We start from the raw sequence: 22,970 nt of genomic DNA on the forward strand, positions 1-22,970 counted from the left end.
TGCTGATTTGGTTGGATATGGGGGGAGAATTTTAAGTATCTAGAAGAATGGATACATGATATATTCTTCAAGCTATTTTCCTTAAAGAATATTTGTCTCTAACAAGATTTTGATAAAGTCAATATGGCAGTGAGTTTGGCATTCTCTAACAAATACCTGGACAGTATCTATTTGATGACGCTAGTTGAATTCAGACCAGATCTGCTGGTTGTAATAGACCATTGATCTGAAGGAGAAATGACATTGTCTTTTGAGAGCTGATGAGTCTTTTATCTTGGACAATCACCTCATTAAATTTTTTGTACAATGAAACATATTTGCTAATAATTTTGTTATTTAATTTTACTACATGCAGAAAATTGGAGATTCATACCGGGGCTACTGTGTAAGTGAGACTGAATTAGAAAGTGTTTTAACATTTCACAAGCAGCAAACACAGAGTGTTTGGGGGACTCGCCAATCTCCAAGCCCAGCCAAGCCAGCTACACGTTTGATGTGGAAATCGCAGTATGTCCCATATGATGGAATTCCGTTTGTCAATACAGGTACTTTTTAAAAGAAATATTTTAAAAGGTTCAGCAGTCGCCATGATCCATTCTGAAACTGTGGTTTTCATTTTGGTAGATGATAACTAAATGTTAATTGATAAAAATGTATATTAAACTAAAAAGAATACTTAAAATAAACATAACCAATATTTTGTAAAATTGCATTTTAATATATTCAATAAATCATGCTTCCTTTTGATATGCTGAAAATAAAAAATAATATTGAGATTCCAGGTGCACCTCTTTCATAGAAATTAAACAGTAAGCAATTTTATTATTTTAAATATGTATATCTCTTGTGTTTTGTTTTTGTTTTTTATCCAATCTCCAGATATTCTCTCCTCTTTTGATTTGTCTTGTGGTACAAATTTATGTCCATTTTATATAACTTATAACTCTTGAGTTACTATATAGAATTGTGTATAATCAAGGGTTTATATATAGAATTTTAATATCAGGGTTCTCAAGCAACAGATGCATTATATACAGTATTCTCAAACACTAGTGTTTACTAGAACAGTAGAGTTTCAGACAATTCCCAGATATTTACCCCAAGACCAGTCAGACCCCACAGAACCTAAAAATAAGTGATTTATTCCAGGACTATGTGGGTACTGATTCAGCTGGAAGAGTTGCAGCCTCATCCTGGACCTCTGAGGGTAAAAAGAAATAGTTAGAGGAAGATAAGATAAATGTAGCTTGTGCCCAGGTTTATCAGTATTCTATAAAAGAAATGCAACATTTTTTCACTACCCTAGTTCTAATTCCTTTTTAACTCTTCACAAATAGCCACTACATGAATTTGGTGTGTATCTTTCCAGTCTGTTTTTATACTTTACCATACATATTTGTATCTATAATTATACATTTTGTTTGAATATTTAAAAAATATATATAAATAGTAAATTGTAGACATTATTATGTACATTTTTTACTCACCCTTATTTTGAAATCTATCCATATTGATACTTTTAAATCCCAGTTAACTCAACTTAGTTATTATATAACAGTCCAGCATATGACCAAAACACAATTACTTTTCTATAAATAATCATTCAGGTCTCCAGCTTTTCAATATTACAAATGCTATAGTCAGACCTCCACAATATACATTTTCGTTGAAAAGATGTAATTATGTGTTAAGGGGAATTACTGAGTTGTGACTTATGCCCATTTCATCTTTAAGAGATTCTCACAAGTTGTTCACTAAAGTGGTTGTACAAGTTCAAAAATTCCTTCTCCCAATTGTTTTTGGCCACATGTGTTTTAGAAGTTTGAATTTTTGGACTATAATAATGTAATGTTACAAAATACTTCTAGCATGTATTGTGTAGACAATCTATATATATAAAAGCCAAGCAACTGGAATGACCGGAACGACCGATCACTATAATGTGCACAGCAGCGGCCAACCGACCCCAATAGGCACCCCCAACCGCCTGCAGCCCCTCCCCGCACCTGGCCCCACCCGTGTCAGGCCTCTAGTCTACACTAATAAAAGAGAAACATGGTAATTGGCGTACGACCGCTACCCTTTTCATTGGCTAATCAGGGCAATATGCAAATTAACCGCCAACAAAGATGGCGGTTAATTTGCATATGTAGGCACAATGCAGGGAGGCGAAAGAGAAAGCAGGAAGAAGCCCCCTGCCACTGACAGTGATCAGAAACCCAGGGGGGAGCTAAGAGCCGGGGGGCCTTTGCCGCCCTGTCCAGTGATAGCAGGAAGTAGGGGTAGAGCCAGCGATGGGAGCTGGGCATGGTCGAAGCTGGCAGTCCCGGGAGCTAGGGGTCCCTTGCCTGGGCCTAAAGCGGAGCTGCGATTGTGGGGCCACTGCCGCTGCGGGTCCCTGCTGCCCGGGCCGGACATCTCAGCCAGAGGCGTTAGGCCTGGGCAGGGGCGGAGCCTACAAACGCGGGGAGCTGGGGGTCCCCTGCCCAGGCCTAATGCCTCGGCCAGAAGCGTTAGGCCTGGGCAGGGGCAAAGCGGGAGATCGCGGGGAGCTGGGAGTCCCCTGCCCAGGCCTAATGCCTTGGCCAGAGGTGTTAGGCCTGGGCAGGGGCGGAGCCTGCAACCGCGGGGAGCAAGGGGCGCCCTGCCTAGGCCTAACGCCTCTGCCAGAGGCCTCAGGCCTGGGCAAGGGGCCGATCCAGTGATCAGCGATCGGAGGGTGATGAGGGTCAACTCCTCTGGCCGAGGCATCAGGCCTGGGTGGGGGGCGGAGCCATCAATCGAGGGCTGGGGGGTCCCCTGCCCAGGCCTGATGCCTGGGCCAGAGGCATCAGGGCTGGGTGGGGGGGCGGAGCCAGGGATTGGGGGGGATATGATGGTCCCCTTGCCCAGGCCTAAAGCCTGGGTCAGAGGCATCAGGCTTGGGCGGGGGGTGGAGCAAGCGATCAGAGGGAGATGGGGGTCCCCTGCCCAGGCATGATTCCTGGGCCAGAGGCATCAGGCCTGGGCGGGGGTCAGAGCCAGTGATTGGGGGTAGATGGGGGTCCCCTGTCCAAGCCTGACACTTCTGGCGGAAGCGTCAGGCCTGGGCAAGGGGCCGATCAGGTGATTGGAGGGTGATCGGGGTAAACGCCTGAGGGCTCCCAGTATGTGAGAGGGGGCAGGCTGAGCTGAGGGACACTCCCCCCACCCCCAACCCAGTGCACGAATTTCGTGCTCCAGGCCCCTAGTCTATACATATAAAAGGCTACTATGCTAAGTGTTCCTCTGCCCCTCCTACTGGTCGCTATGACACTCACTGACCACCAGGGTGCAAACGCACAATGCAGGAGCTGCCGCGATGTGCCCTGGCCATTTACAAAGAATGGCAGTGTGGACCTGGTGTCGACAAAGCAACACTGGGCTTCCCCCAAGTGGGACTCAGGCCCCACCACCACCCCAGAGCGACAGCCCACCAAATCGCAGCCAACGCTGCTGAGACCCCACGATGCAAAATGCAGCCCACAGCCCGGCCCAGCCTGGAAATGGTCACTGTGGGCGCCGGGTAATGACATCATGTAGCAACGACCAGCTTCCTCTCCCTAGTGACTACTGGCCTCCTTGGAGTTTCTTCAGCCCAGGAACACGACTTGCTTCATAGTCAGTACACTTTAACCAAATGTCTGTGAAGTGTTTTCCTGTGCCTCATCTCATTTGATCCTCACAGAAGTCCTGGAGTAGGTAGATAGGAGACTTGGTAGAATCCTATTCTCTTTTCATTAGCCAGCAAACAGAGATTTAGAAAGCTTAGAAACTTGACCCACCTGAAAAGAAATGGTGGACCTTGAAAATGACTTCAGGTATTCTCACTGCACAGAATATAGTCAAACGCTGCTGCAGTTAAATATTTCACCCTTTGTTCTCTTTGTATGATCTACAATAACAATCTGCTTTGTGTTGATATTTACTGCTGTGTTGCTGACAATTACCTGGAAGAGAAGTTGGGGTGCTTTACTGGGCTGGAAAAAGTTTAGCTAAATCAGAAGGCAGGTCTAATTAAGCAAGTTTTTGTATATATATATACTATATATATATATATATATATATATATATATATATATATATATATAAAAAAGGGCTAAGTTGACTCGTGCATGCATGATACATATAAAGCTCTTGCTGGTGCCAATCGCACGCATATGTTTCCATCTGTCATTGTCGATGGTGAATTTGGTTGACACTTCTATTATAGAGAAATGGCAAATAGCAATATTAAAATATTTCTTCTAATTAATTTCCTTTCAATGTACACGAATTCGTGCACCGGGCCAGTAGTAACACATAATCAAACAGTAATATTTTATGGATAGTCACACTAAGGAAGAAATCAAGACAACAAATCGCTTCATAAAGTTCAGGTCAGATTTTGTAAGTAAATGGGTTCCAAAAAATTTTATTTTTTGAGCTTTTTAGATTCAGAAACATACACAAAGCATTGATGACCTGTACCAATTTTTGTCCTTTCAGCAATGTAGGAAAATTTCCTTTTCCCATATTCACTCTATGATTTAGCATTGTTATTCTTTTTATTTTTTTTAATATATTTTATTGATTTTTTACCGAGAGGAAGGGAGAGAGATAGAGAGTTAGAAACATCAATGAGAGAGAAACATCGATCAGCTGCCTCCTGCACATCTCCTACTGGGGATGTGCCTGCAACCCAGGTACATGCCCTTGACCGGAATCGAACCTGGGAACTTTCAGTCCACAGGCCAACGCTCTATCCACTGAGCCAAACCGGTTTTGGCACATTGTTATTCTTTAAAAAATATTTACATTATGAAAATTTTCATATGTCTATCAAAGTAGAGTTAATAATATATGAAATCTCATGATTCCATGTATCCATCATCCAGTTTCAACAACTGTCAGCATGTTATCAATATTGTCTTATCTATATCCCAACTGCCTCATTCCCCACCCCCAAGATAATTTTACAGCAAATTCATGTCATTTCACATACAATTACCAAAGTATATAGTATATACTAAAGTATATGTCTCTAAAAGATAAGGACTCTTCCTCTCTTTCTCTCTCTCTATATATGTATATGTATATATAGTATATATCCTATATAATAAAGAGCTAATATGCTAATTAGACTGGATGGCTGAACAGCAGAACAACTTTCCAGACAACCTTCCAGACAAAGCCGGGGCTGCGAGGGCCTACTCGCACAAATTTCATGCATCGGGCCTCTAGTGTATATATGTATGTATGTATGTATGTATGTGTGTGTGTGTGTGTGTGTGTGTGTATGGAGACTCCCATTATCATGCTTTAAAAGAATTACCAGTAATTTCTTAATGTCATAAAATGTCCAGTGTTCCCATTCTTCCATTTATCTCAATTCTTTTCTCCATAGGTTTGTTCAAATTCATATCCAAACAGAGGTCAAAGATTATATTTGGTTAAAATATATCTTACATTTATTTTTATCTAAAAGTTTCTGTCCTGTTTCCCCTCAGATACTTTGTTCTGTAGAGTTTGCCATATTCTGGATTTTGCTGGTTCTATCTCTGGTGTAATTTAACATGTCCTTTTGTCTTCTCTACTTCCTATAAACTGTTAGATTTAGAGGCTTAATTAAGTGAAGATTCAGTTTTCATAAAAGTATTTTTTGCAAGAATACTTCATAAGTTCTGCCTCCTTATTGCTACCTATGTGTGACGCCTTTTAGTGATGTTAACTTGATCAGTGTAGTCAATTTTTTTAGATTATTGTCAATTTTTAAAAATTTTTGCCATTTGAGGAATGTGAGATAGTATTTTACTATTGTTTCAATTTGTATTTCCCTCTTTACTAGTGAAGTTGAACATCTTTTTGTTTGTTAGTTTGATATCCTTTTTCTTTCTGAATTGCCTGTTCTTAGCCTTTGCCCATTTTTCTGTTTGGTTGTTTCTTTATTTAAAAAAATTATTTATGGTTCTTCATATTCTGCATTTTAATCTTTTGTTGTGTGCCTTATAAAATACTATTTTTCAAACTGTTGTTTTTACTTTACCTTTGTGGTGCCTTTTAAATACAGGTTTTACATTTTAATGTCAGCTTTATCAACATTTTAATTTATGATTTGCATTTTTGTTTTTATATTTTAGAAGTTTGCTGTACCCTAGAATAGGATATTCAACTTAAAATCTTAACTATAGTTTTTACATCTTATTTGTATTATCTATTACTGTGTAACAAAGTACCCCACACTTGAGGCTGAAAACAACAAGCATTTACCTCACAGTTTCTGGGGGTCAGCCGTCCAAGGATGGCTAAGCAGATGGTTCTGTTTTAGGTTCTCTCACAAGCCTGCAGTGAAGGTGTGGGCTGGAGCTGCAATCATCTCATGTGTGCCGGGGGCGGGGGGTGGGGGGGGGGGGTAGATCTGCTTCCAAGCTCACACATGCAGCTGGTAGCAGACCTTATTCCTTGCCACAAGGGTCTCTACATAGAGCTGCCTTGCTACGTGACACTGATTTTTTCCCAGAGAGAGCAATCCAAGCAAGAGAGTACTCAAGACGGAAGTCACAGACTTTTTAAATAACCTAATATAAGAAATAATGTCCTGTCAATTCAGCTATGTTCATTGGAAGTTTGTAAGTCTAGCCCATGCTCAAGGGAAGGGAATCACGCAAGGACATGAGAACTAGGAGGCAGGGATCATTGGGGGTCATCTTAGTGACTGGTTATTACATTATTATAACAGCCCAAAATAGAAAAAAGGAAATAAGTAATTACAAAAGGAAATATAATTTTAAATATTATTTATTCACAAATACAGCATGTGCTAATTTCTATTTATAAAATAGTAAATTTTATTAAAATCATATGTATGTTGTAAATACCAGTTGACATTCAGTAAATGTAATACTCATTTACTTAACATAATGTGGTACGTTTGCTAAATATTACAATCAACTTTTAAATTTATTTGTACACTTTATTTTAATAAGTCATATTGCTGTATTCTTTCCTTGAAGTTGTATAATAAAGTATAGATTTTGATATAGCCACCACCAAGTTATTTTTAATCTAGTACCCAGAATGGATAGATACTTGATATAATATCAATAGTTGGTCTTGGCCCACAGGGAGTAGAGCCGTGGTAATGGAGTGTCAGTATGGGCCAAGGAGAAGAGGTTTCCAGTTAAAAAAGATCAATGAGCAGGAAAGCAGGCCTTGTCACCTCTACAAAGCCACTTGTCCAGCCCGGTAAGCTTTCATTTCTTTCTTATTAAGTACTTATTTTTGAATAGCTAATATTCACTTTTTAAAGTTTTAGCAGCTCCAAAAAATATACAGTGAAATCTGATTTTCTTCTTATCCTTGCTCCCTTGTCCCTCTTTAAAGCAGCAACTCTTACCAGTTTCTCGAATAACCTTCCAAAGTTATTCTGTGTATATGACTATATATGTGTGTGTGTGTGTGTGTGTGTGTGTGTGTGTATTCATATGCATATATATTCTCATTTACTCTCATATACATATATGTGTATATGTGTGTGTGTACACTTTATTTTAATAAGTCGTATTGCTGTATACGACTTTACTCTCATAAATGTTAAATATCTCAGTAAAGCTTACTAATATTTTCTTTTTTTAAAGTTCGGTAGGAGTGTACCTTCTTTCCTTCTGTAAATTCACACTGATTTATTTTCATTCTGAATGCCCATTGTGATTGTTTACTAGACAGCTATTATGCTTCAGACTAGTTTGAATGTAATGGTATATACTACTATACACTTTGCTTTTCTTCATTCCAAATATATCCGAAAGCTGTCATAACTGTATATAAATGCACTGGTTATTTCTTTAAAAACATTTTTAAGTTTACTTTTAAAATTGAGATATAATTGACATATAACATATTAGTTTCATGGCTCCTTTTTAATAGCCATATAATAGTCTACTTATAGACTATTTACTTAATTTATCATTTATTTAATTAGACTTGTAAATTTTCAGCTGATTTTTGCATAGGGTAATAGATCTAAAACTTTACATGTAACTTGGGAGAAAAATTTTTATATGTGAAGAAATAATTTTATTCTCTATTTTTTTTATAAGTACTTCCTGAATATCTACTCTGTGCCCAGCAACTACATTTGGGTGCCATGGGAAGTAGGGAGACTAAAACAAGTATAAGATTTTCCTTAATCATGTAGAACTTAAAATGTTGTTGGAGTAGATCAGTAAACAACACTTTTAGAGAACATAATAGTATATCGTATGGATTAGCTAACTATCTTCAGAGAGAGAATATAACCATGCAAACACATTAATAGGACAGAATGTATGGAAAGCCTGGATGCTGAGGTTTAGATTGAATTTGGATAGGTAGAGAGTTAAAGGAAATAAATTGTAGGCTAGGAAGACTATATAAATAAAGATAGGCATGATTGTATATTTGGTACTAGTATTAGAGGAAGAAGGATGATTTCTCCATTGAGATGATATAACCTTCATAGGAAAAGCAATTTTATGTTTGAGGTAATTGAAAGTAAGATTAGGTAAAAAGTGCCTTACCTGGTTTGGCTCACTGGATAGAATGTCAGCCTGCAGACTGAAGGGTCCCGAGTTCAATTCCAGTCAAGGGCACATGCATGGGTTGTGGGCTTGATCCCCATTAGGGGGCGTGCAGGAGGCAGCTGGTCAATGATTCTCATCATTAATGTTTCTCCCCCTCTCCCTTCCTCTCTGAAATCAATAAAAATCTATATATATTTAAAAAGACTAGGTGAAAAGCTAGAATCATATGGAATGCCCTGAATGCTGCTAAGATATTTTATTTCATTAAAGAGCAGATAGATTCTTTAGTAGAGAAGTGTAAATGTGAAGAATTATTGTGGCAATGATGTGTCAAGTGGATTTAAGTAATGAAAGACTGGATGTCCAGAGGCCAGAAGGAGACTAGTAAAGTAATCCTGGTATGAGGTAATGATGGCTTCCAGGAGAATGAAGAAGTGGCAAATCCAGGAAAAAAAACAAAACAAAACAAAACAAAAAAAAACAACTAATATCCAGAAGTATTTAGGTATTTTTACTGAAATTATGATTATTGTTAATTTGCTAAGTATTATGAAGCACTGAGAATATAGCATGCCTTTCACATAATCCTCTGAACGCTTTCTAGAATAATTGAATTTTTTCTAAATTTCAATGCTTCAAATAAACTTCTGGTTGATAAATTAGGTTTTCTTGAGATTTCAATATAATAAAAAAATTCTCTTTTTTCTTATAAAAAGAATTTACATTAAAAAGGTACAAAAGTTTCCTGAATATAGAGTTCCTACAGACCCCAAAATTGATAAGAAAATAATACGAATGGAGCAAGAGAAAGCCTTTAACATGCTAAAGAAGAACTTGGTAGATGCTGGTGGTGTTTTTAGGTATGACATTTATATGACGTTATTTTATTTTATAAATTAGCTCCATTTGCAAGAATTCCTTCTGTAAGAGAAATAATAATTACGGTTTCCAGTTATTTTATTAACGGTTTTTTATAAGGTGGATGCCTCACTAGTAGTTCCCTAAGTATTAAAATGATTTGACACTGTGTAAGCCAGAGGTGGGGAACCTTTTTTCTGCTAAGGATCATTTGGATATTTATAATATCATTTGCAGGCCATACAAAATTTTCAACTTAAAAATTAGCCTGCTAGGGAATTTACTAGTATATGCATATATGCACAGCCCATGGATACAGACAATAGAGTGGTGAAGGCTTGGGACGGGGTGAGGGTGGGGTGGAGGCGATCAATGGGGAAGAAACATGAACAAACAAAGGGGACATATGTAATACTTTCAACAATAAAGATAAATTTTAAAAAAGAAAAACAAAGAAAAAAATTAGCCTGCTATATTTGGTCAAACATTTAATTACCTCACCCCTAATGTCTTGGCAGGACCAGACCAAATGATTTCGTGGGCCTTTTATGGCTCGCAGGCCATACGCTCCCCACCCCTGGTATAAGCCATTGAGTTTATCAGCCAGATATCATGGCTAAATTTGACCAAACAATTCTGTATACCATAAGGAAGTTTTTTTCCAAAATGACAAATACATTTTTAGCAACACATTTCACTATATACTGTATTTAGTACTTTGTTTTAGATACTTACTAGGAACCAAACTTGTAGTTACTTGAATATTTTTTTAACCCATCTTTGATTACTTGTAGCAGCCAGAAATGAATCCTAAGCCCTAAAATTCTGTTTTATATCTTTTATACTAAGGTTTTAAAATTTTTTAAGTTTAATTTAATTTTTTAGTAAATTTATTGTGTGACTTTGGTTAATATAATTATATAGATTTCAAGTGGAGTTTTCTGTGATACTTGATATGTATATTACACTATGTGCTTAACACCCAAAGTAAACTCATCTTCTGCCCTCATATTTGGCTCCCTAAGGTCTTAAATAAGAAGAAATATTAGTTTTCTTTTATGTATCAGTCTAGAATTTGCAATTGTATAATGGGGTCAAGGGTATGGGTCATAGTTTTTGTATGATCTTTAAAAAAACTTTCAGATGTATGAAAAATAAATAGACTCAATAATTAGATCTTTCAGTTTGGAGAACATTGCATATAACTTTTAATTAAGTAGGCTCCATTTTATGCAATATCAGTCATTGCAAACATTTTGTACAGATATATCAATTAAAACAGTATCCTACCAGATCGTTTCATTTTCTTTTGTTTTGTGCACTGCACTATTGTATGAGTGACCTTTTAGTCTTATTCATTGGGTAACAGGAGCTGGAATGCTGTACAGGCAGTTTGTTGAGCTCCTGTCAGAGACAGTTCTCCCACATAGCTCAATCTTGTGTCCACTTTTTGGTTGGAAGGATAATAGGTGCAACACAGGGGTTGTAATCTGGGGACAAAATGGTAGATGAGTGGGAAAGTACACAATTCAAAAGATAATGTTATAAAAAGTCTCATTATTTTGAGGTGAAATTTACTTAATAGGAGATTTAAAATACCATTTTCATATATATTTAAATCCTGTACCTTCCTTAACTTTATGGCCATAGTAAAAAGTCTGTTAAAAACAAAAAGATTTTTATGTAATTGGATTTAAAGCCAATCTTAGAAAAGTTAAGCAGAGGGCAATTTAAATTTATGTTTAATATGATATAATAATATATAATTTTTTCATAAAGGATTATTCCTTCTCTTGATAAGTATTACCAGATGTAATTATGATTCTTGCCTTTGTCTAGTAATATAATTTTAAATATTTTCTCTTGTCAGGTGGTATGTACAGTTACCTACACAGCAAGCTCATCAGTATCACGAATTGGAGACTCCCTCCCTCCCTTTGTCACCTCCCCCTTTTCCTGTGTCCTCTCTGGAAGAAGAGGAAACTGCAATTAGGGATGAGAATTGTACATTACCCTCACGTCTACATCCTCAAGTAGCACATAAGATTCAAGAATTAGTATCACAAGGAATAGAACAAGTGTATGCAGTAAGGAAACATCTAAGGTACAGTAGAAACAAATTGCTCGAATATGTTTTTCATTTTTGTTGCTTTAAGTAATACACTTAATATTATAGAAATTTTCAGTAAATATGCCATTAGAGTGCTTCCCACAGTGGCTTCACCAATCTGCATTCCCTCCAACAGTGCACGAGGGTTCCCCTTTCTCAGCATACCAACCAATACTTGTTATTTATTAACTTATTGATGTTAGCCATTCTGGTAGGTGTGAGGTGATATCTAATTGTGGTTTTAATTTGCATTTCTCTGATAATTAGTGACATTGAGCATCTTTTCACTTGTCTATTGGCCATCGGTATGTCTGCTTTGAAGAAGTATCTATTCAGGTCATTTGCCCATTTTTTATTTGGATTATTTGTTTTTTTGATGATGAGTTTTATAAGATCTTTATAAATTTTGTCATTAACCCCTAATCAGATGTATTGGCGAATGTGTTCTCCCATTCAGTGAGTTGTCTTTTCATTTTATTGATGGTTACCTTTACTGTGCAAAAACATTTTAGTTGATTTAATCACATTTGTTTATTTTGTATTTTTATTTTTCCTTGCCTGAGGGGATATATCAGAAAAAAATACTGCTATAAGAAAGATACTAGATTTTACTGACTATGTTTTCTTGTAGGATTTTTATGGTTTTGAGTGTAACATTTAAGTATAGAACCAAAGATTTTAAAACCTCTAGGTCAAGGTACTTATTTTAAAGTATTTGAAATATATTTTATTACAGCAGAAGAATATGGACAGTTCTTTGTCTAATGAAATTTTATATGTAGCACTCTGGTCTAATTTTATTGATACTCAGGATATAATAATTACTAGTAACTATTATTGTCATGTGGCACTTACCATGTGTGTGCCAGGTGTTATGCTATGTACATGACATGCATGTTCTCATTTATTCTTACTACTATAAAATTGGTATATTTTTCCTCGTTCTGCAGATGAGAAAATGGTTAAATAACTAGCTTAAGAGATAGAGGCAGAACTGCAACTTAGGTCTGAATCTACAGCCTGTACTCTTTGCCATGATTTCTTGTACTTAATTGACCTGTTTGTAGTCGTTGTTGTGTAGTCTGATCTGAATAACCTAATGAGTATTTTCTAGGATTATTCCTTAGTTAATACATTACTTTATTATTTAGCAGATTTCTTAGGCTTTTTATATTTATTTTCATTGAGGCATTGTTAGACTAGAACCAGAACTTGGTAAAGCCATTCACTATTTACTAAAACTGAATTTTAAGGACAGAGGTCTAATACACCTCTGCAATATGGTCTACCTAATGTAATGCACAAAATTTTATGTATTAATTTATTTTATGTATCTATTTTTATATAATTATATGACAATACTGCCTTCTGTTTCTATCTTCTGTTTTGTCTACTTGTAAAATGCAAGCAGATCATATTTTATATGATATTAATTGATGCCTTTTAGAAGCAGCATAACATGATATTTATGCAAATAATCTGAGTGAGAGCCCAAGCTCTCTTACTTATTAGGTAAGTGTACAATTTGGGGCAGATTACTTAACTTCTGCAACCTATCAGTTTCCTTATCCATAAAGTGGGAATGCAAAGGATTATATTAAGGGTTTGAGTAGATACTTGATGTGAAGTGTTCAGTGTAGTGCCTGACCTAGTAGGCATTCAAAAACATCCTTAAATTGAAAATAGTGATTCCTTTAAATCATAAAAATGTAAAGCTCACTCTAAGATATACAGTTGTTTAACCAATGTAAATATTACATTTCTTTAATCACATGAATTCTATGATTAAAGGTAGGGAAATGAAAATGGAAAAAGTTAAAGTACTTATAAAGCTATAAACCATGTTTTATACTAGTTTATGCTAAAAAGAGAACCTTATCTCATGTGATCTAAAGTAAATCGCTAGATTATGTTTTATTCTATTTTATATTATCTACAGAAAATTTGTGGAAAGAGAACTGTTCAAATCTGATGAGGTACCTGAAAGACATAATTTATCCTTTTTTCCAACTGTAAATGATATAAAAAATCACATCCATGAAGTACAGAAATCCTTGAGAAATGGAGATAATGTATCTAACTCAGAGATTATTCCAGCAACGGTATGATTACAACTGTAATTCCTTGTTTTATTACATAATCTTTCTCAGCCTCCATTACTATTTGGACTAATAGGGATGATTGCAATTAGGCCATGTAAGTAACTATGATATAAGAGAAAATAGGGGTATTTTTCTTAAAACGTAAATACTGTGAACTCTTAAGTGATGATTTAACTAAATCTGTTTTTTGCTTTCACAAGAAGAAAAACCACTGAATATCCAACTCTGACTATAATAATAATAATAGTAATCTTTATTTAAAAATCAGCATAGTTTATCTCTAAAAAGTATACCTTATCCATTCAACAGACAGTTATTGATTACATGCTATGTATATTTTCCCCTTTTTAAGTAGATGGGTAAATTTAAATAGAATAGTTCACACTTGAATAAACAAAGTAATAATGTTCTATATTCCACCTATGGATATTAACCCTTTGCGGTCCAATTTTATTTTTGGAATTCAAATAGTCTGATCCAAATTAATTGACAGGATTGAATGTTGAACCTGTTTGCGGTGTCGACCTCAGCCTAGACATTGGACCTGCTCCTAGCACCTGGTCTGTCGAGTCAGCCTCGACGTTGGACCTGCTCCTAGCGCCTGGTCTGTCGAGTCAGCCTCGACGTTGGACTGAAAAGGGTTAATGTTACTTCATACTGTGATAGTTTCCCTCTGAATATTGGTAATTTCTATAAAAATTTTTCCTGCTCTGAAGAGATTAATATAATTACCCAGAAACTAGTTATTGTAATGCAGGTAGTGATTATGGCATTAAAATATCAGCAACAATATTCTTTGTTCTCCACATTTTTACTATCCAAATTCAGTAACTGAATAGATTAATAGATTTAGATATTTTTTTAAAGCTAGAGCTATTAGTCTTTGCTATTCAAAACTCTTAATTATTCTTTATCCCAAATTCAGGAATGAAAACAGATTTGGTTAGCAATGGTCTTTGCCACCTACACTTTCTAACCAAAGTCTTGCTATCTGAATTTGGGAAGCTAATGCATTTAGTTAGTGAAATATACTTGTGCTTTGAGAATATAAACAAGTGAAAAGAATAATTACATAATAAAACATAATTATACTCTGACGGAATATGACAGTTGTATTGCTGTTTTAAAATATTTTTTAATATTATACTGAAGTGAATGTTCCCTTTTTAGCTTCAGTGGACTACAGACAGTGGGAATATTCTCAGAGAGACTGTGACAGTAACATTTGCAGAAGGTAGGTTATCTTAATACCTTTAAAAATATAAAATCAAACAATGTTAAAACTGGAAGACATTTAAGATAGTATCTCATCTAATCAAAATTTTTTTTTTTAAATATATTTTATTGATTTTTTACAGAGAGGAAGGGAGAGAGATAGAGAGTTAGAAACATCGATGAGAGAGAAACATCGATCAGCTGCCTCCTGCACATCTCCTACTGGGGATATGCCCGCAACCCAGGTACATGCCCTTGACCGGAATCGAACCTGGGACCCTTCAGTCCGCAGGCCGACGCTCTATCCACTGAGCCAAACCGGTTTCGGCATCATCTAATCAAATTTAATGGATAAGGAAATCATGGCTCAAAGAGAAAAGAGTAACTATGTTAGGACTTATCAAAATAATTCCAGCTATTTAAATTCCCTCTTATAATCAGCTCTTATGGTTCTTTATGATTGAAATTTGAGTCTGATTACTATCACAGTTTACTGTAAAGTTAGGTTAATTCCAGTACTAATACTAAGATACTCTGATCAGGAAACTGATTTTTCTCGTATGTTCTAACTCCTGTGTTCTCTCAATAGCCCAAACTTATTTCAACCCCTTTGTTCTCTCTTTTGGAAATGTCTTCTCTCTTCTTCCGCATGGCAAACTCCACTCACTACTCAAATAATAATCTCTTTGGCTGTAAGTGCTTTCTTAACTTCACCCCCTGTATAAAGTTAGCTATTTACTCTTTTGTATTTACCTCTTCATTTAACATGGTATCCTTCTGTTTACACGTCTGTATCCTTCATTATGATTTGAGCTCCTCAGGGGTACAAGGATTGTATTTTATTCAAATTAATATAACTAGTTCATAGCATGATGCGTGCTAAAAAGTTAACACCTAAAAAATGCTTTAGAATAAATTTATGAATAACTATATAGAATACAATTATTTCTTTTTTTATCTTTATTGTTCAGATTATTACAGTTGTTCCTCTTTTTTCCCCCCATAGCTCCCATCCACCCAGTTCCCACCCCACCCCATGCCCTTATTCCCACCACTGTCCTCGTCCGTCTATAGGTATAAAATTTTTGTCCAATCTCTTCCCGCACCCCCCACACCCACTTTCCCCCAAGAATTGTCAGTCCACTCCCTTTCCTATGCCCCTGATTCTATTATATTCACTAGTTTATTCTGTTCATCAGATTTTTTATTCACTTGATTTTTAGATTCACTTGTTGATAGATATATATTTGTTGTCACTTTGTTGTTCATAATTCTTATCTTTACCCTTTTCTTCTTCTTCCTCTTCTTAAAGAATACCCTTCAGCATTTCATATAATACTGGTTTGGTGGTGATGAACTCCTTTAGTTTTTTTCTTATCTGTAAAGCTCTTTATCTGACCTTCAATTCTAAATGATAGCTATGCTGGGTAGAGTAATCTTTGTTGTAGGTTCTTGCTATTCATCACTTTGAATATTTCTTGCCACTCCCTTCTGGCCTGCATAGTTTCTGTTGAGAAATCAGCTGACAGTCGTATGGGTACTCCCTTGTAGGTAACTAACTGTTTTTCTCTTGCTGCTTTTAAGATTCTCTCTTTGTCTTTTGCCCTTGGCATTTTAATTATGATGTGTCTTGGTGTGGTCCTCTTTGGATTCCTTTTGTTTGGGCTTCTCTGCGCTTCCTGGACTTGTAAGTCTATTTCTTTCACCATGTAGGGGAAGTTTTCTGTCATTATTTCTTCAAATAGGTTTTCAATATCTTGCTCTCTCTCTCTTCTTCTGGCACCCCCATAATTCAGATGTTGGTACGCTTGAAGTTGTCCCCTAGGCTCCTTACACTATCTTCATATTTTTGGATTCTTTTTGCTTTTCTGGTTGGGTGTTTTTTGCTTCTTCATATTTCAAATCTTTGACTTGATTCTTGAGACCCTCTAGTCTGCCTTTGGATCTCTGTACGTTATTCTTTATTTCACTCAGTGTATGCTTAATTTCTAGTTGGTCCTTTTTCATATCCTTGAGGGTCTCACTAAATTTCTCAGATGTTTCTAGAAGATTCTTTGGTAACCTTATAACCGTGGTTTTGAACTCTGTATCCAGTAGTTTGCGTTCCTCCATTTCTTTCATTTGTGACATGTTTCTTTGTCTCCACATTTTGGCTGCTTCCCTGTGTTAATAGAGTGGCCTTGTGTGGTAGGTGTCCTATAGGGTCCAGTGGCTCAACCTCCACAATCACCTGAGGTGGACACTCTTGGTGCACCCCTTTGTGGGCTGTGTTCACAGTTAATTAAGCCTTGATTGCTGTTGGTATTACTGGGAGGAATTGACCTCCAGGCCAATTGACTGTGAGGACCAGCTATGTCTATAAGGGGAGAACTGCTGTGCTGGAGACACCCTTATGTGGCAGGACTTGCTTCAGTGAGGCTTTGGTGCTCACTGAGTCTGCCCCTTGAGTGTGTCGCTTATGGATGTGAAGAGTTATAATCTGGTATAGTCTCACACTGACCACTGGGTACACTGGCTCTTGGATCTCCAAGGAGGTGCAAAGTCAGCCACTGCCTGAGGCCACCCAGCAGGAGCTACAGAGAGATCTGCAGATTCCTCCTTTGTTTGGGGTTTGGAAGTGCCCAGATGAGGCGCAGCTGTGAATCAAGGCAGGCTGCTGCTGCGGAGCCTTGGGACTTCTTTTGGAATTTTTGGAGCTCTCTGACCCAGCTGCAGTTTGTTAGGTTAGACTGCGAAAGAACAGGCCATTCATATGCAAAAGCCACTGCGCACAGCTTGGGTGGGGTTGTAAATTGGGTGGGGCAGGGTCTCAGGGAATCACCAGGGCGAGCAAACAGTAATGGCTGCCAGTCAGCCTTGCACCGGGGAGGTTCCTGCATCTCCGTGTCTCTGCATTCCGTGCCCCCACGCAGGAACAATGATCTCTGCAAGCACCTCAGAGAAAGTCGCCCTCGCGTTCCTGTCCCGATGCTAGACAGTCCAGTTTCTCCCTGTATGAGTCTGGGTCCCCAGGGTCTCGCCAGGAACTGGAGTTCAGAGCAATTGGGAGCTTGTATGTCCCTCCCGATTGAAAACAACTACAGCGCACCCCGTTGCCAGCTGGTTTCGCACGTGCCTCCACACCTCCACCCCTTCTACCAGTTTCAGTGTGCTTTTTCCTTTCCTTCTAGTTGGAGAACTTACACTCAGCCAGCTTTCCCATGGTTCTGGATGATATTTGTTTTGTCTTCAGTTGTAGTTTTGATGTGGTTGTGAGAGGCAGCAAGTACAGGTGTTTACCTATGCCGCCATCTTGGTTCTCTCACAATTATTTCTTTATTCTTGGGCATATTAACCTTTGAGTCACTGACTACAGATAACTTTCAAACTCTTTAGCATTATTCATTTGTTCTGTGCATATTTCACTCAAGGTGATAAATGGCAGGCCTAATGGAGAACAAGTAAGTTTCTTTCTTGATTAAATTGAAAGTTTAGCAAGAGAAAAAGATACCAAACAATATGTTCTAATTAATCACTGTTAGGGAAAGCACCATGAGAGAGTTTTTGCAAAATTTTGTGGCAGTAGTGATAGAGACATATAACAGTCCAGAGAGTAGGGAAATGACACTTGAGAAAGTGACTTTTAGACTAAGAACTGAAGAATAAATAGGAATTTGACAATCAAAGGAATAGCATGTTCAAAGGTTAAGCAAGAAAGAGCTTGTCATATTCAAGGAATTAAGAGAGTTAGTGTGGTTTTCAGCATAGATAATGCTTGGAGATAAAACTGAATAAGCAAAACAGGTCTAGGAGGCTCTTTCAGCTGTGCCTTTGAAATATGACTCTGGTTTAACGGGACATTCATATTGGAGGTGGACAGATTTAAGAGTTATTTTAAAAGTAGAACTAAAGGCCTTGGTTATCAATTGAATAGGTGCAGGAGGTAAAAGAGTGGGAATAATCTAGAATGATTCCTGAGTTTCTTCCACGAGCAGCTAACAAATAGAGGCATTTACTGAGCTCAGTAACACTGGCATAAGAATAGGTATTGGTGACCATAAGGGAGAGTGAAAAAGATCATGAGACCAGGTTTGGAAAGCTTTCATGTCAGAGCCCTGTCAGTAGAGTGGATTGGGTGGGAGCCATATGGGTGGATGAAGAGTGAATGGGAGATGAAGAAATAGAGACAGTGTGGCCTACTTTTTCAAGAAGTTTGCTGTGAAGGGTTTATGGGGTTGAGAGAAGGCATTTTAAGACAGGAGAGATCTGGAGAAATAGGTGAAGATGAAGATATTTGATTGCTTTGGTGATGGGAAGTTGAAGAAATTTCTATCTGATAGCTTTTCTTTTCTCTTTGAAGTAAGAGTGCTAAAAATGAGAGATCTCGGGAAGAGTGGCCAAGATTTTAAGACAATGGAGATTAGATATCATCCCTAAAACAGAGAGAGAGAAACATTGTAAGGTTGTCAGATACAGGTGACCATCAGGTTGATGTTGATGATCATGAATTGGTTTTGGTAGTAGCCGTGAGTTTCTTCTTCAGTGGCATTTGGCTTCACATGTATAGGCAGTGGAAGCCATTTTCATCCAGAGTTAGGGTTTTACTATGTGGGTATGACCCAAAGACAGAGAGACAAGGGAGTTCAGGATATTTCCAAGAGTGAGACTAAAATTATAAACCCAGCACGCTAAGCTGGATGGGGAGATAATTTTATTAAGAAAGAAGTTGATAGATCTGAAGAAAACTGAGGAATCACTTGACTAGAGGTTCACAGGAGGTTGAAGAACAATTTGTAATGGAGCACCTGAGCAAAAACACCTGGGAGGATAAGTTGTGATCAGAGAATGGGACGTTTGAATTAGAGATTTTAGATGTAGAGTAGTCCAGGGTATGACCATAGTAGTCGTAGCAGAATGAAGTAGAAGGACAATTAGAAATGAAAAAGGCAAGAAATGTGAGAGTCATGTTTAATCCTCTCAGTAGTCCTTTGAGGAAGATTCCCTTATTATCCTCATTTTACAGATGAGGAAACTGAAGTTTAGAAATGGGTTAAATAGCATGTTGAAGGTTACAGAAAAAAGCCATCCTTGTCTGACACCAGTGCCATTTATGAAAGCAATAGATGGCTGTTGGTAATTGGTTTGTGATTGATTTAAAACGATAAATATACTTGGGTTAACATAAGAATTACATGAGAAGGAATCAAATTCCCTAAGGACAATTTACTTTACAAATTGAAATATTGAGAAAACATTTGTTCCTTAATGAATTATTGAAAGAAATTTAATACTGTTATTATTGAGGCCCTACTTTATGCCAGGCATTGTCCTAGGGCTACCAAAGATGAGTTAAGTTTGGTCCGTGTAATTGAGAGGTTCAGTAGTTTTCTCAGATTTAGAGAAGTTTAGGTATGATCCAGAATCATGGCATGGAAAATGGATTTGATTAGAGTTACAGATGTAGAGTCTTTCAAGGAAAAAAAAAATTATTTCCTTTTCCAGTATATCCTAGATGTACTGAATTAAATTTAATAGAGGTTGAACCTAGGAATTTATATATTTTTAAAGTTCCCTTAGTGATTCTGATAATCTACCATGTTCTGGAAATAGTGGACTAGATAACTTCTTAAAGTTCTTTTCAAACCTTTTACCTTATTTTCTGATAGTTAAGGTTGTAATGAAGTCTAGTATCCTAGAAGCCGTACATTTTTTGTTTTAATAGTTTATTTTTTATATAATTTAGGAAATTCACCAGAAGAATCGTCTACCACCAAAGTGGAAACAAATCAGACAAGGGGTTCTTTGTCTCCAGAATCAGCCCATTTGCTCTCCTCCTCACATTCTTCATTTCAGCCAAAAATATTCACACAACTACAGGTAGAAATTCAGTAAAATAGCCAAATTTGAGACCTTTTCTTCTTTCTTCCTCCTCCTCCTCCTCCTCCTCCTCCTCCTCCTCCTCCTCCTCCTCCTCCTCCTCCTCCTCCTCCTTCTCATGGATTGGTTATAGAATTATAATACTGATCAAATATGTTTTTGTTGTTAATTTCCTGACTTTTTGTATCTTGATTTAAAATGATAATTTAAACAATACATTTTGAAAAAGTTTGAGTGGACTATGCATGCAATAAAATTTAGTTTTCCTACTTTTCCTTTGGTTCTTATTTCTGTCCTCACATAATATTTGTTTACAACTGTACTCTTATATTTTACTCCGATTTTGTGTCAAAAGAATAATACAGCCTATGAGAACTATTATATAGTAAATTCAGACGTTTTGATGTAACTCTTTTTGATTTAAAAGGGTTTACAGTTGCAACCAAGATTCACTTCTCCTGATGGATCACCGGCTCTGATATCAGTAAATGACCACCTCTCCTCTAGTCCTTCAAGACCTCTGGATTCAATACGAAGTACCGTAATAAATAATAACTCTCTACAGTGTGGTCAAAGTCATGGCCTTCAAACAGATACATGCCTTACCCCAAACAACAGTATTGCCTCTACCATGGGTAACCTTCCAGCACGAGATCAAAATGTGGCTGCAGTGGTTCAGCTGGTGGACGCTGGAGATGCTGAGGATACAGAGAATCTGGAAGGAAGTGTTCATCGGTTTCTGTTGGGAAATGTACAGACCATTCCAATACAAATTATAGACAGCCACCCACCTCTTAGTAAGTTAAAGTCATCTTAAGATTTTTTTTAAAAAACACTTTATGAGCTATCGTCACTACACTAGAAAAAAAACTATCATTTCTACTCAGTGGGTTTATAATATGTAAAGAAATCAAGTAAAGCTATGAGAAAAAGGGAAAACATTTTATGAGCATATGTTTTAATAACAAACTTATTTTTTTTCTCTACTGTAATTATTCATTAATAACCTATCTTTACATGGAAAATCTGTGGTGATGTTAGATCAGGAAAATCTATGGTGATGTTAGAATCCATGAAAAATTAAACTTTAAAGGGAAAACTATTTAGTGAAAAGGTTACTATAGAAAAATTAATATGCACATAATGAAAATGGAATGAAGTGGGCAGATATAAAGATTTAAAGGAAAATTTTGAGTTATAGACTTAAATGTTGAGTTCTGTGGAATTTGAAAGGGGACTTGGGTATAATACATGACTTTGTTACCTTCACTTTGTAATGAGCCCAGTCAACATAGTAATAGACTGTTAACTCCTACTTGACCTATGTCACTTCTTTTTCCACTAATTGTTCTGGATTGGGCAGTTTAGTGGGAAAAGATTTGCGATTTGCTTTGAAAAGCAAAATCTTAATAAACATTATCCTTAGAACATATATTTTCCCTACATTTTTAATCATCATTCTTCTGGGTAAAGAAAAGTGTGAAGTCGTTCCTTCTAGAAAGTAATTATTGTCTTTTAAATTTATTTGAAATATTACTTTTTTTGGAGGGGTGTTAATCTTCACCCTAGGATATTTTTCCATTGATCTACTGGGGATCGGCCTGCAACCTGGCCATGTGCCCTTGACTGAAATTGAACCTGGGACCCTTCAGTCTGCAGGCTGACGCTCTAGCCACTGAGAAACACCAGCCAGGGCTATTCTGAAGTATTTTAGATCAGCAAACACATAGCTCGTGCAGAACTATTGTTTTAAGTTGTGGTATTTTTTCTAAAGTACTTATATAGTGAAGTTTCTTTAGAGAGGGAACATTTTCTTAATATATGACTACATGTGAAAACCATATGGCAATGGAAACACATTTGTGAATTTATGATACATATGCCTGCTGTTTGCAAAACAAGTTATTTTGAAATAATGGGAGGCTTCTTAACTTTCAGTCACAGATGCGTTTATAGTTATGTTTAAATATTAGTTATTCCTTATAATTTTATCACATTATGGACTACGTTTTTGTCAAAGTATCTTTAGAGGAGAATAACTTCATAGATTTCTTGTCTCTTCCTTTTTTCATTACTTGAAGCATACTGAAGGAATGTAACATGAATGGCTATTAGGATGTCAGGAGCACTAAATTCTCAAATATACCAACTGCCTTTCTAAGTTACCTAGTTCTTTTTTCCAAACTATTGTTTTATGCTTTGCTTCTAATTTATATAATTCTAAAGATCCCTGTGTTATAAATTATATTAACCTTTAGGTATTTTCTTTTA

The 22,970-nt window shown here is 36.7% G+C and overlaps 1 protein-coding gene across 1 annotated transcript in view; it reads left to right on the forward strand.

The window, feature by feature from the left end:
- Positions 1-22,970, forward strand: part of CARF (calcium responsive transcription factor) — a 37,618-nt gene that overhangs the window by 13,642 nt on the left and 1,006 nt on the right. Inside the window, exons 8-15 of the mRNA XM_081096171.1 lie at positions 356-545; positions 7,122-7,242; positions 9,275-9,418; positions 11,287-11,520; positions 13,466-13,628; positions 14,799-14,862; positions 20,566-20,699; positions 21,127-21,496. Coding sequence (XP_080952297.1) covers positions 356-545; positions 7,122-7,242; positions 9,275-9,418; positions 11,287-11,520; positions 13,466-13,628; positions 14,799-14,862; positions 20,566-20,699; positions 21,127-21,496 — 1,420 coding nt within the window. The remainder of the gene's footprint in view (positions 1-355; positions 546-7,121; positions 7,243-9,274; positions 9,419-11,286; positions 11,521-13,465; positions 13,629-14,798; positions 14,863-20,565; positions 20,700-21,126; positions 21,497-22,970) is intronic.

The sequence above is a fragment of the Myotis nattereri genome (assembly GCF_964212035.1).
Source record: "Myotis nattereri genome assembly, chromosome: 7".
Classification (NCBI taxonomy): domain Eukaryota; kingdom Metazoa; phylum Chordata; class Mammalia; order Chiroptera; family Vespertilionidae; genus Myotis; species Myotis nattereri.